General features: G+C 45.4%; 1 protein-coding gene across 1 annotated transcript in view; it reads right to left on the bottom strand.

Moving 5' to 3' along the window:
• The window catches only part of abca4a (ATP-binding cassette, sub-family A (ABC1), member 4a), a 49,471-nt gene that overhangs the window by 4,282 nt on the left and 29,929 nt on the right, over nt 1–15,260 (bottom strand). Inside the window, 24 exon segments of the mRNA XM_020508581.2 lie at nt 468–530; nt 797–917; nt 1,169–1,298; nt 6,235–6,358; nt 6,585–6,732; nt 7,132–7,247; nt 7,580–7,757; nt 7,939–8,108; nt 8,238–8,312; nt 8,408–8,513; nt 8,731–8,763; nt 8,854–8,948; nt 9,124–9,313; nt 9,665–9,763; nt 9,970–10,094; nt 10,280–10,455; nt 10,810–10,887; nt 11,826–11,880; nt 11,972–12,177; nt 12,632–12,734; nt 12,878–13,056; nt 14,362–14,499; nt 14,705–14,828; nt 14,830–14,845. Of these exon segments, the coding sequence (XP_020364170.2) occupies nt 468–530; nt 797–917; nt 1,169–1,298; nt 6,235–6,358; nt 6,585–6,732; nt 7,132–7,247; nt 7,580–7,757; nt 7,939–8,108; nt 8,238–8,312; nt 8,408–8,513; nt 8,731–8,763; nt 8,854–8,948; nt 9,124–9,313; nt 9,665–9,763; nt 9,970–10,094; nt 10,280–10,455; nt 10,810–10,887; nt 11,826–11,880; nt 11,972–12,177; nt 12,632–12,734; nt 12,878–13,056; nt 14,362–14,499; nt 14,705–14,828; nt 14,830–14,845 (2,848 nt within the window).

Genomic DNA, 15,260 nt, shown 5'->3' with positions numbered 1-15,260 from the left:
AGTGATTTCCTGCAAGACAGGAATGTCAGTGTTCTGCCATGGCCAGCGAAGAGCCTGGATCTCAATCTCATTGAGCACGTCTGGGACCTGTTGGATCGGAGGGTGAGAGCTAGGGCCATTCCCCCCAGAAATATCCTGGAACTTGCAAGTGCCATGGTAGAAGAGTGGGGTAACATCTCACAGCAAGAACTGGCAAATCTGGTGCAGTCCATGAGGAGGAGATGCACTGCAGTACTTAATGCAGCTGGTGGCCTCCCTTTGTTCAGGGACATAGTATTCCATTTCTGTTAGTCACATGTCTGTGGAACTTGTTCAGTTTATGTCTCAGTTGTTGAATCTTGTTATGTTCATATAAATATTTACACATGTTAAGTTTGCTGAAAATAAACGCAGTTGACAGTGAGAGGACGTTTCTTTTTTGCTGAGTTTATATAGAGGTCTATAGTATAGAGTGGTACTGTACTGACCTCCCCAGGTGACACTCCCACACAGATCCTGTCCACAGCTGGCTTTGTCTTCCCCATGTATGTCTGGGAGGAGAGAAAGAGAGCAAGAGAGAGAGAGAGAGCGAGAGAGCGCGAGAGAGAGAGAGAGAGAGAGAGAGAGAGAGAGAGAGAGAAATAGAGAGAGGAAGAGAAAGAGAGAGATTGAGAAAGATATAACGATCTTGTTCACACTGCAAATTATTGAGTCAATAACCGAGAAACACATAACACAGGAGTCCTGAGTGGTCAGTCAGTTAGTTAGTTAGTCAGTTAGTTAGTTAGTTAGTTAGTTAGTTAGTTAGTTAGCATACCTTGGTGAGGTCTCTAATCTTTAAGATGTCATTCTTGCTTCCCCCATTATAGATGCGTTCTCTCTCCTGGGCCACATCCACGTCTTCCTCCATGATGGGATCCGTCTTACAATCTGTGATCCTATTACAGGTAAGAGGTCAGAGGTTTAAGGTAAGTGGCGAAGTGCTGTTCTGGACTGCTCTCACAATCAATAACGCATAGAGTTACCGGTACTAGTCAACTGGTAATGGTCAACAGAGTCATACGATTCTGATCCAACAGATTCAAAAACACCATACAAAGATGAATTAGCTTCACCAATTAGATGATCTTTTAAAGTACTACAGCAATGTAGACTTGTATATTAGATGTGAAGTGAAGCTGTTGGTTACCAGTGATCCAGGAAGAAGCGGTACTGGATCAGGATGTTCATGATGAAATAGACAAAGCCCTCAACAGCCATGAAGACCAGGTTCTTCCCTACAAAGTCCCAACTGTAGGGGTCCAGACTGAAGTCCTCACCTGACACACACAAAGCAAAGCAAACAGGATCAGCATGTGTGTCACGCCCTGGTCTAAGTATTTTGTGTTTTTCTTCATGTATTGGGTCAGGCCAGGGTGTGGCATGGGGTTTTTGTATTGTTGTGTGTTTTGTCTTGGGGTTTTGGTGTGTATGTATTGGGATTGTAGCTAGTGGGGTTATCTGGCAAAGTCTATGGCTGTCTGGAGTGGTTCTCAATCAGAGGCAGGTGTTTATCGTTGTCTCTGATTGGGAACCATATTTAGGCAGCCATATTCTTTGAGTTTGTCGTGGGTGATTGTCCTATGTGTCCTTGTTCCTATCTTTGTTAGTTTTCACAAGTATAGGCTGTTTTCGTTTCGTTATTTACATTCTTTGTTTTGTAGTGTTTGTGTTACTTCGTGTTTACGTTATTCATTAACATGGATCGCAATCTACACGCTGCATTTTGATCCGACTCTCCTTCACAACTAGAAAGCCGTAACAATGTAGCATGGAATAATCCGCATTCGTACACCATCTGATCTAACCGATGTGTGAGAAGTGGGAAAAGTTTGAGTGCTGACAACACGGAATATGCTCCTGTTACACTTTAATCAGTCAGCTTATCTTCACGTAACACATTCATCAAGAACTGGGTGATGGTGCATGCACACTCGGTGGCAGATGCTCCGATAGTCTCCTATATCCACTACCCACCGACAGTGCCCTCGGGGAGTATTCAGACTGTTCACTTTTTACACATTTTGATATTTTACAGCCTTATTCTAAAATTGATTAAATAAATAAAAATGTTCAGCAATCTACACACAATACCCCATAATGACAAAGGGAAAACAGGTTTGTAGAAATAATTGCAAATGTATTACAAATAAAAAACTGAAATAGCTTATAGACATCAGTATTCAGACACTTTGCTATGAGACTCGAAATTGAGCTCAGGTGCATGCTGTTTACATTGATCATACTTGAGATGTTTCTACAACTTGAATGGAGTAATCGGGAGATAAGGGCCTTGGTCAGGGAGGTGACCAAGAACCCAATGGTCACTCTGACAGAGCTCTATAGTTCCTCTGTGGAGATGGGAGAACCTTCCAGAAGGACAACCATCTCTGCAGCACTCCACCAATGAGGCCTTTATGGTAGAGTGGCCAGATGGAAGTCAGTCCTCAGTAAAAGGCACATGACAGCACACTTGGAATTTGCCAAAAGGCACCTAAAGAATCTCAGACCATGAAAAACAAGATTCTCTGGTCTGATGAAACCAAGATGGAACTCTTTGGCCTGAATGCCAAGCGTCACATCTGGAGGAAACCTAAAATCAAATCAAAATGTATTTGTCACTGCGCCGAATACAACAGGTGTAGACCTTACAGTGAAATGCTTACTTACAGGCTCTAACCAATGGTGCGAAAAAATAAGAAAAAAAGTATATGTGTGTGTGTGTGTGTGTGTGTGTAGGTAAGTAAAGAAATAAAACAACAGTAAAAAGACATATGAAAAAAGAGTAGCTAGGTTATATAGAGACACCTGTTAGGCTTATTGAGGTAGTATGTACGTGTAGGTATGGTTAAAGTGACTATGCATATATGATAAACAGAGAGTAGCAGAAGCGTAAAAAGAGGTGTTGGCGGGTGGTGGGACACAATGCAGATAGCCCAGTTAGCCAATGTGCAGGAGCACTGGTTGGTCGGGCCAATTTAGGTAGTATGTACATGGATGTATAGTTAAAGTGACTATGTATATAAGATAAACAGAGTAGCAGCAGTGTAAAAGAGGGGTTGGGGGGGCACACAATGCAAATAGTCCGGGTAACCACTTGTTCAGGAGTCTTATGGTTTGGGGGTAAAAACTGTTGAGAAGCCTTTTTGTCCTAGACTTTGCACTCCAGTACCATGCGGTAGTAGAGAGAACAGTCTATGACTGGGGTGGCTGGGGTCTTTGCCAGTTTTTAGGGCCTTCCTTTGACACCGCCTGATGTAGAGGTCCTGGATGGCAGGCAGCTTTGCCCCAGTGATGTACAGGCCGTACGCACTACCCTCTGAAGTGCCTTGCGGTCGGAGGCCGAGCATTTGCCATACCGGGCAGCGATGCAACCGGTCAGGATGCTCTCGATGTTGCAGCTGTAGAACCTTTTGAGGATCTCAGGACCCATGCCAAATCTTTTTAGTTTCCTGAGGGGGAATAGACTTTGTCATGCCCTCTTCACGACTGTCTTGGTGTGTTTGGACCAATCTAGTTTGTTGTAGAGAATGGGGACGTGCTCGGTGCTCCTTTTCCTGTAGTCCACAATCATCTCTTTAGTCTTGGTTACGTTGAGGGATAGGTTGTTATTCTGGCACCACCCGGTCAGGTCTCTGACCTTCTCCCTACAGGCTGTCTCGTCATTGTCGGTGATCAGGCCTACCACTGTTGTGTTGACAGAAAACTTAATGAAGGTGTTGGAGTCGTGCCTGGCCATGCAGTCATGGGTGAACAGGGAGTACAGGAGGGGACTGAGCACGCACCCCTGCGGAGCTCCAGTGTTTAAGATCAGCGTGGCAGATGTGTTGCTACCTGCCCTCACCACCTGGGGGTGAAGCATAGGATATTACAGTTTTTGATGTCCCGTTGGTAGGATATTCGTGATCGTACGTCCTCTAGTTTATTGTCCAATGATTGCACGTTGGCGAGTAATATTGACAGTAACGGCAGCTTTCCTAGTTGTCTTATGCAGGTCCAGGCGAGGCATCCGGCTCTTCTTCCTCTGCGTCGCTTCCTTTTGCAAATAATTGGGATGTCTACCCTGTGGGGTGTTTGGAGAAAATCGTGTGAGTCCTGCTTGCTGCTGTTGTTGTTGTTGTTGTTGTTGTTGAAGAAATCTTTGTATAGTCCGAGGTGAGTGATCGCTGTCCTGATATCCAGAAGCTCTTTGTATAGTCCGAGGTGAGTGATCGCTGTCCTGATATCCAGAAGCTCTTTGTATAGTCCGAGGTAGTGATCGCTGTCCTGATATCCAGAAGCTCTTTGTATAGTCCGAGGTGAGTGATCGCTGTCCTGATATCCAGAAGCTCTTTGTATAGTACGAGGTGAGTGATCACTGTCCTGATATCCAGAAGCTCTTTGTATAGTCCGAGGTGAGTGATCGCTGTCCTGATATCCAGAATGCGCTTTTCTTCTGTAAGATACGGTTGCAGAAACGTATGTACAAAATCATTTACAAATATCACGAAAAACCCCCACAAAATAGCACAATTGTACAATTGGTTTGGAGACCTTAAAACGGCGGCCATCTCCTCCGGCGCCATTTTTTAAACCTGGCACTATCCCTACGGTGAAGCTTGGTGGTGGTGGCAGCATCATGCTGTGGGGTTGTTTTTCAGCGACAGGGACTGGGCGACTAGTCAGGCTTGAGGGAAAGATGAACGAGGCAGTACAGAGAGATCCTTGATGAAAACCTGCTCCAGAACGAAGATTCACCTTCCAACAGGACAACGACCCTGAGCACACAGCCAAGACAACGCAGGAGTGGCTGCGGGACAAGTCTCTGAATGTCCTTGAGTGGCCCAGCCAGAGCCTGTACTTGAACCCAATCAAACATCTCTGGAGAGACCTGAAAATAGCTGTGCAGCAACGCTCCCCATCCAAACTGACATAGCTTGAGAGGATCTACAGAGAATGGGAGAAACTTTTTAGAGTACCCGATGCGCGCAGCAAATTGGAGATTCACTTGCGGGAGTAGCACGCACGCTCGTCCACGCGCTGCTGGTGAGTCTGATTGCAATTATGGAATTGTACCAAATCAAGTCTATAAAAGGTTGGAATACTTTATTGACAGCATCCCATTTACACAAATGGTAAAAGTCACTAACAATATGTAATTAGAAAATACACACAAAAGGCATTTATTCTTGGAGATTACATGTACAGTGTAGAATGAAGATAATTATCTGTAACGTTTTTCTTAGCACAAATTGTTACATAAGTTTAGTCTCTATAGTAGAGGAACGCTTGTCACCTCAATTTCATTTATTTCACTAGCAAATGCGAGTGAACTGATGGCAGTTTAGAGCCCACTGAATGTCCATCTTATGTTCGCTAACGTTAGCTTGAAACAATTAGTGTTTGCCTTTCCACAACACACGTCCACGTGTTTACGTACAGCTGACAGTCGGCAAACTCAGCATCACAACAAACAGGAGGGACAGACACGAGGAAGCTACGTTGAATAATGATGTATTCATCTCCATGTCCGTTGACACAAACTCCGTACATGTCTGTGTGTTGCAGCTCGAGAATCGGGATGTTAGATTTACTCAGTGGATTTATTTTTTATTAAAATGTTGTTGTTTTTTAAAGTTTAAAAATAAATAAAATCAGGCCCTATTCATTTCGACATACTTTTAACTCGGATCTCATATCTGTGTACATTGACAGAAAATTGCGTAGTTGGTAGCAAATGCATGCATGTTGACAGGTCTGCAATTTTAGAATAAAGCTGTAATGTAACAAAATGTGAAACTTTCGGAAAGCTCTGTACCTAGCTAACCACACTCAGTCGCCACTGGCTTTGACTGGTCTTATCAGCCGATTAGGGGAAAGCTTATTCAGATCCACAAGTTATTTAAGAAGTGTCTTGGGTGTAAATCTCCTAGAGCTTCGGCAGGACAAATACACAGCATCATGTTTCAGAGGCAGTCGGCCCGACCCGGGGCCATCCGAGGCCAATGGTATTCCCGTCCTGTTATGGCATTCTGAATGCATCAGGATTTTGGCTTTGGGGTCTGGAGATGTCCAAGACCTGCACAACAGGCTAGGGTTGCTAGCGGCATTTCTCTGCTGACCAATCAGAATGCAGACCTTGGAGCGAGTGGTGGGGGTGGCAAGGGGTTGAAGGGGGTGAGGGGTTTGGAGGGTGACGGGGCAGGGGGTGTGAGGGGTGGAGGGGGTGTGACTCACCAAAGCGGGCATAGACGTCAGTAACAGCCTGATTCATAGCCATGTCGATCAGACCCCGGCCAAGACAATAGTGGGGGAAGATCAGCAGCATTTTCTTCAGCAGCTGGTTACACTTATACAGCGCCTGAGAGAAGCAGGAAGTTAGAGTGATACATAAATAAAGGGAGGGAGTGGGGGAGAGAGAGAGGGGAGGGGGAGGAAGAGACAGAAATGGAGGGCCAAACCACACAGTAGAATCGAGTCACTCAACAAGTACTAGTATTTGAAGAGTCATTGAGCAGGGGGTAGAGACAGACAGGTCTGTGAGTAAGTACAGGAAGCGTTTATCCCAGGCTGTGCTCTCCACTCACCGCTGTGCTGTCAAACAGGTCAAGGATGAAGGTGATAGCACTGCTGTTGATGCCAATGAACAGGTTGATGCAGGACAGAGAGACGTAGGCTGTGCTGGGAATACTGAAGATGTAGGACATGGGGTACATCATGGGCGTCACAGACCACCTGCAGTGAACCGAGACAGGTAGGGAGGGTTTTTCTCATTGTTTGATCAAGCTTATATTTTTTAGGATCATCTTAACATTTACATGTGGTCCTTGCCAAAATGTTCATTCTAGAAGAAGGGTTTCCTCTGGTCCAGAATGTCAGCTTATTCTGTTACTGTTGGATGGAGTTGAGTGGCGTGAGCAGCACTATAAACCTGCTACAGGTTTAGCCCCATTAACACCACTCAAGTTCTCGTCGCCTGTATCACTGTACAGTACAATCCATTCATCATTTAGAGCATGCTATAAAGAGCTGTTCGAAGATGCACTCTCCAAGAATAAATTACCACTAACCTAAATCTGTAACCTTCCACCTTTAGCCCAAGTAAACGGGGCGTACTGTAGTACACTGACTTACCCATAGAGCATGAGCAGGGCTGTCAGGGGTTGGAGGTTGGTTGGCGACGTGTAGCACTTCTTGTCAAAGACCATGAAAATAGCCACCACCAGTGCTGCACTGATAGAGTAATTCACCTGATGAGGGGGAAGTGGCACAATGAATGTCAAGCCCTATGTAGAAAGATCAAACGTATCTCTCAATCCGTTGGGCTGTTTGAGTGGACACGTATTCCCTTCGGTAATAAACTACATGACATTAGGTGGAATACGGTATGTCACAGATGGTAAATAACGTTTCTACAACCTATCACTTCACTGTGATCTCTCTTCACTGGAATGATCTGCCATGCCACATTGATATAGATCATTTAAGAGAGTGGGTAGCCTCGCCACGAACCGTTTTGGCATGTCAAGAACTTGGTGTGTGTGTCAATGTGAGATTGGAGAGAGTATGACGGGAGACATACCATGTCCCAGAGGAAGTTGGCCATCCAGTAGATGACGGGACTGACCCCGCTGACGAACTGGAGGTGTTTGGCCTGGGTCACCCTCTCCTGGATGAGGTAGAGCACAAAGGAGGCTGGGACAAAGGACATGGCGAAGACAACACAGATAGCCACCATCGCATCCACTGAGGTGCTCAGACTAGGAGAGGAGAGGAGAGGGAGTAGGGTTAGATAGCCACCACCACATCCACTGAGGTGCTCACAGGGACACAGAACGGGGTTAGGTGATCCAGGAGATCTGTCTTTAATCACCTCAACTGATTGGCTAGTACTCACACAGTGTCCTAAAGTATTAAATCTCCTGAAAGGCCAGTACTCACACAGTGACTTCAGACAATTGTTCCTTGGTAAGGTTGAGAGGGTGGTTGATGGTGGTGATGCCGTATACATCCAGGCTGGCATCTTTGGGCAGGTTGGCTCTGAGGATGGCGTTGTTGGCCACGTTCATGAAGGCCACCATGGCATGCCAGCCCTTGTTGTTGTACCACACCTTCAAAAATACAGAATGGACATTCTAGTGAATCTTCTTTTGCTGGTGTATGGTACAAAAGTAAGACAGTGGATTTGCAGTAGAGGGTTAAATTGTATACAGTGTAGACAAGTGCAATATATGCCTTGCCTTGACATTGTATTCACTCTCCATGTAGCGGAGGAAGGTTCCTATGTCCTTCAGAGTTTGTTTGGAGTATTTACCCTGAAAAGAAGAGTACCATGATTGGTTACATGGACATTTACAGGGCTGTTGAAGTGTGTAAAGATCCACACCAGAGACATCTTTAGTAGTCGTACCCCAGTAACATTGAGCAGTCGTCCCAGCTGTGACGCTGCGTCCTGGATGGTCTTAGGGTCCACATCTAACACAGGAAGCTGTCCCCCGACAGATATACCTCCATACCTGGATGACAGACAACAGACAACACATATACCTCCATATCTGAACACCAGGAGTAAGACAGCGTACTCAGTGAGAGCTGAAACTCCTTATACAATAACGGTACTATGCCCCTGGCCACCAGAGGGCGCTACAACATCACTTTACATTACATCATTACATTACCTAGATCATTGCAAATATACTACGTTTCGAATTTTGTAAAATATGGAAATAGTACCTTTGTTCATTCACCCAGTATTTGCTCTTCAAACTGAACAAGAAAGACATATGAATTCTACTATTAGAGCTGTGTATGTAGAACAGAAGAAAGTAGATGAAGGCTGAAATAGTTCCACAGTACCTGGCCTTGATGAGGGAGGGGTAAGTCTTCACCAGGTAATCAGAGATATTCCTGCCTGTTAGGTCCACCACAACATCACCTGTCGATTGGATCCTCTATAATACAACACACGCACGCACGCACACACACACACACACACACACACACATGAACAAACAGTGTATGTATAACTGTGTGCATTGGTGACTGACTGGGATTTAAACCGGGGCCACCTGATTACCACAATATTGTATCAGCCCAGTTAAAGCCTATGCAAATGTCTCCACTAACCTGTGGTGGTGTTATCCCCCCTGCTCCCTCAGGGCAGACAGGCAGCATGGTGAGTTTCCTAGGGGTACTACACTGGCAGCCTGGGGAAGGGTTAACTGCGGTCCACTCTGGTCCATCCAACATGTCTATCAGAGCAGGGTTCAGTAGCGGCATCTCCCACTCCGTTGTGATGTTATTACATGGGAAATCCCTATACCGGGAGCACGCATGCACACATGCACATTGTTACACTTGAAGTGCCTATCAGGATCAACATGATACACAAAATCATTTTTCGGGCATATGCAACGACGCCTCCCTCCTCCCCTAGTGTTTGTTACTTTTGGGCATACAGTAGCCGACATGATATCAGTAACTATGACATTCTTTAAGAAGGTCTCAAACTCAAGCCTAGCGCACATCTGGCCTGCGAGTTGCTTTCTGGCCCCCAGACTGATATCTGACTCCTATTGGAATCGAGTCTTAAAGTGATGCTATACTTCGACACTTAGCAAACAGAGGATATTGTATGGTAAGTGAACTGTCCCTGGTCAACACTCACTCCAGAGGTTCATCCACCATGCAGCGAGTCCCAAAGCCAGGCTTGTTCAGCAGCACCTCTCCAAAGTACCTCATCTCAGGGTCCAGGATACGCTCGTTACTGGAAGATGGCACATCCAACAGTCAACAGCAGTCTTTATCAAACGTGATCAAAATCCACATAATCATTTGCGACTTTTGCGTTCTACTCATGTGTTGTGCCAGTGGAATTGCACTTCCTCAGACTGAATCTGCTCTGAATTGGCTGGACGAGTGATTTAACAAATGTTGCTAGACTCAGGGCAGGACAGAAGTCTCTATGCTCACCTGAAGAAGGTGAACTGTCGTCCATACATCCAGGGACTAAGGGTCAGGCTGGGGTACTCTCCAAACGGAGGTACGATCGTAGTGAACATCAGTGATACGAACACAAAACTGGCAGGCAAAACTATCTGAAGAAGCCAAACAAAAGTACACAGGGACGTTTCCATATTCAAATTCTGCATCATGAAACTGGAACCATCAAGAAATGTGTAACATTATTGCACATTATTATAAATAGGGATTTATAGCCAATGCACATGATAGAGGGGACACAAAATGCACGGCGCAAACAGCCGTCTGTGGAGAATGGTACCTGAGCAAAGAAGTCCTTATGTGATCTTGTGGCGTGGTGAAACCGTTTGATGAGCAGGGCAAATAACTGTTTCAAGACCAGACAGACACCTTTGACCTGTCTAGAGCCCCGCCCCTCGCTGCCCTCCGAGCCCCCAGAATTCCCCTGCCTGTTGGCCTCGGTCTCCCCGTCTGCCTCTGTAACGTAGGGAGAGGTTGGGAGTTAAATGTTCCCTGTCTGCAGACAGAAAGAGTGATACTACACAGCTTAAATGGTCTTCTACAGTGATAGCCATAAACACTCTGCATGATCTGCAAGCCTGCAGCGCCACCACTCAGCGTAAGACTGAATCTATGACAGCTTCCTGTAATGCCACTAGAGAACAGTATATGGGTCAATAATTGACGTTGATAGTCTTAGTTTAAAGGCCATGGCTTATAAAATATCTGTTCATTATAGCCATTGCAGCATTATAGCCATTGCAGCATTATAGCCATTGCAGCATTATTGCCATTGCAGTAGTTTCTAGCTTGTTGCTTGTAGCTTGTCACCTTCAGATTGGTCGACATAAAGTGCTACTTTGTTGTGTCCTACACTGGGTCGAGGTGTCTGCTGCCACAATCTCTGGTCTGGGGGGTAGATGACGGCAAATTCAACATAACTGTCACACACATAACATCACAGTACAGTACTGTACAGTCTTCACACAGAACATCACAGTACAGTACTGTACAGTCTTCACACAGAACAGCACAGTACAGTACTGTACAGACCAACACACAAAACATCACAGTACAGTACTGTACAGTCTTCACACAGAACATCACAGTACAGTACTGTACAGTCTTCACACAGAACAGCACAGTACAGTACTGTACAGTCTTCACACAGAACAGCACAGTACAGTACTGTACAGTCTTCACACAGAACAGCACAGTACAGTACTGTACAGACCAACACACATAACATCACAGTACAGTACTATACAGTCTTCACACAGAACAGCACAGTACAGCTCTGTACAGTCTTCACACAGAACAGCACAGTACAGCTCTGTACAGTCTTCACATAGAACATCACAGTACAGTGCTGTACAGACCAACACACAAAACATCACAGTACAGTACTATACAGTCCAACACAGAACATCACAGTACAGTACTGTACAGACCAACACACAGAACATCACAGTATAGTACTGCACAGACCAACACACAGAACATCACAGTACAGTACTGTACAGACCAACACACAGAACAGCACAGTACAGTACTATACAGTCTTCACACAGAACAGTACAGTACTATACAGACCAACACACAGAACATCACAGTACAGTACTGCACAGACCAACACACAGAACATCACAGTACAGTACTGTACAGACCAACACACAGAACAGCACAGTACAGTACTATACAGTCTTCACACAGAACAGTACAGTATTATACAGACCAACACACAGAACATCACAGTACAGTACTATACAGACCAACACACAGAACATCACAGACAATACACAATTTATAAAAGACATACAGTTCAGATCTTCTTCTTTTTAAATTACCTTGTGTAGTTTTGCCAGATTTGGCTTCACCGTCCGCTGTCACTTTCAGGAATATCTACAAGAGAAAAAGAAAGTGCAATGGTACATGGCCATCAAACATGGAAACAAGCAGTGGACTGATGTATTGTGACTGAATATAGGCTCACCTCCTCCAGTGATGTGTCGGAGACCCCGAAGCTGCTGAGGCCGATGTCAGAGAGGGTTTCCTCCAGCTCTCTGAAGAGGGAGGCGTAGGCCCTGGGCTGGAAGCCCTGGTTGGGCAGCAGGTAGGTCAACTCCTGGCCGATAGCCTCGATCAAACGGGCCTCTGGGACATGGTGGTGGACCAGCCCTGTGATGCTTGACAAGTCACCTGGTAGGGAGAAACACACACACACAGACACACATACAAACACACACACACACACACACATAAACACACACATACACAGACACACATACAAACACACACACACACACAGACACACACACACATAAACACACATACAAACACACACACACAAACACACACATACAAACACACACACACACACACACAAACACACACATACACAGACACACATACAAACACACACACACACACAGACACACAGACACACATACAAACACACACACACACACACAAACACACACACACAAACCGAGTCAACCTTAGTGGTGGAACCAATGTCAGCTGTTACAAGTATGTTACAACACATACAGAACATACACAGATGCAACAGCTAGTGAGGAAAGTGGCCATGTGTAAAGGGGCTTAATGGTCCCATATACTTTATGTCACCTCAATTCCTCAATGAAAACCTTACCGTCCATCTGTCTGTCCGGGGTTTTGGCTTGAGGTGACTCTTCTTTGTACGTGGTACAGGTGGAGCATTTACACGAACACTCATCAGTACAGTCACACTTCATCTAGGACGAAGAGAAAACGGCATCGATGACACGCACCTCTGTCTAGGCAATGAAAGCACTCACTCACCCTAACGCACACATCCCTCTCTCACACAAACAACAACACACTTTAGAGGCTCTTTCCGAGATCGTATCCATCCCACCTTGGGTCCCTCGTATTTCATTCGTCGAACCAGGGTGAGGTAGAACCCGGCACCGAAGCAGTTCTTGAGGAAGAGCGGGGAGCCGCAGCAGTGAAGACGACCCTGAGAGATGATCGCCACACGGTCACTCAACAGGTCAGCCTCGTCCATGTGGTGAGTGGACAGAATCACTGTACGTCCTGTGGAGGTAGAGAGAGGACGAGAGAGGGCGAGAAAGAGAGAGAGAGAGTGGGTTATATAGGGTTAGCATTATGAGATGGCATTTGATATTATACATTTCCGATGTTGGTAAATTCCAGTTAATCAGCTGTTTTTCCTGCTCCATCCAGCAGGAGTTTTCTGTTGTAACACTCACTACCGAGTTCCAAACTGCCTCTGGAAGCAACATCAGCACAATAACTGTTCGTCGGGAGCTTCATGAAATGGGTTTCCATGGCTGAGAAGCCGCACACAAGCCTAAGATCACCATGCGCAATGCCAAGTGTCGACTGGAGTGGTGTAAAGCTCGCCGCCATTGGACTCTGGAGCAGTGGAAATGCGCTCTCTGGAGTGATCAATCACTCACCATCTGGCAGTCTAACGGATGAATCTGGGTTTGGTGGATGCCAGGAGAACGCTACCTGCACCAATGAATAGTGCCAACTGTAAAGTTTGGTGGAGGAGGAATAATAGTCTGGGGCTGTTTTTCATGGTTTGGGCTAGGCCCCTTAGTTCCAAAGAAGGGAAATATTAATGCTACAGCATACAATGACATTCTACACGATTTTGTGCTTCCAACTTTGTGGCAACAGTTTGAGGAAGGTCCTTTCATCTTTCAGCATGACAATGCCCCCGTGTACAAAGCAAGGTCCATACAGAAATGGTTTGTCGAGATCGGTGTGGAAGAACTTGACTGGCCTGCACAGAGCCCTGACCTCAATCCCATTGACCACCTTTGGGATGAATTGGAACGCCGACTGCGAGCCAGGATTAATTGCCCAACATCAGTACCCGACCTCACTAATGCTCTTGTGGCTGAATGGAAGCAAGTCCCCGCAGCAATGTTCCAACATCTAGTGAAGGCTGTAATAGCAGCAAAGCGAGGACCACATAATTTGGTCATGTAGTGTGTTCCAATTACTTTTCAATACAATTCAAAATAAGTATTCAGATAACCTTAATTTGAAAAAACAAGTAGTTGAATATTATAATGTATTTGTAAATACACTTGGAAAGTAATTGAAAAAACTCAAATACACTGACTCAAATACACTCCTATGCATTACACTGAGGTATTTAAAAATAATATTTGAAATAAGTATTTGAAAATACTTTCAAATCTATTTGGTAGACTATTTTTTTTAAACAAAAAAACAATCAAATACTTAAATAAAAGTTATTGTTTTGGGCTGTGTATTTGAAAATACTCTAATTCACAGAAAAAAAGTATTTAAATAACAAATATACAAATACACATGTAATTATAAACCAGGTCTGGTGTGTACCTGATCGGTACTTGAGTAGTAGGTCCCAGATAGATCGTCTGGAGTAGGGGTCCACCCCCGATGTGGGCTCGTCCAGGATCACCACCTTGGCACCGCCCACAAACGCCATAGCAACAGACAACTTCCTTTGCATGCCGCCTGAGAGGAGAGGATGAGGACAGGAGGAGAGGACAACAATACTGGTATCTCATATCTTGATTATGACACTCTAAACACAAGTTAAAGATGAGAAGAAGTGTTTGTTTCATCATCGCTGGCAGTGAAACAGAACTAGCAATGATGAACTATATACTGTAACTGTGCCCGAGGCCCAACACAGTGTGTGTGTTTGTGTGTGTGAAACCTGAGAGGTTCTGTGCCTCCTCGTCTCTCTTGTGGGGCAGGCCCAGATCCTCCAGCATGTTCTCTACCTCCAGCTGAGCCTCAGACAGAGACCTCCCCTTCAGCAGGCTGTAGAACAGGATGTGTTTCTTCTACGGTCATACTGAGAGAGAGAGAGAGAGAGAGAGAGAGAGAGAGAGAGAGGAGAGAGAGAGAGAGAGAGAGAGAGAGAGAGAGAGAGAGAGAGAGGAGAGAGAGAGAGAGAGAGAGAGAGAGAGGAGAGAGAGAGAGAGAGAGAGAGAGAGAGAGAGAGAGAGAGAGAGAGAGAGAGAGAGAGAGAGAGAGAGAGAGAGAGAGAGAGAGAGAGAGAGAGAGAGAGAGAGAGAGAGAGAGAGAGAGAGAGAGAGAGAGAGAGAGAGAGAGAGAGAGAGAGAGAGAGAGAGAGAGAGAGAGAGAGAGAGAGAGAGAGAGAGAGAGAGAGAGAGAGAGAGAGAGAGAGAGAGAGAGAGAGAGAGAGAGAGAGAGAGAGAATGTGGTGAACAGCTGCACTCTGCTGAATGTGCTCCTTCGAGGGGAAC

This window comes from Oncorhynchus kisutch, linkage group LG18 (genome assembly GCF_002021735.2).
Source record: "Oncorhynchus kisutch isolate 150728-3 linkage group LG18, Okis_V2, whole genome shotgun sequence".
In the NCBI taxonomy this organism is placed as follows: Eukaryota; Metazoa; Chordata; class Actinopteri; order Salmoniformes; family Salmonidae; genus Oncorhynchus; species Oncorhynchus kisutch.
Note: the sequence above shows the minus strand (reverse complement) of the source record. Positions and strands in the feature narration are given on the sequence as shown.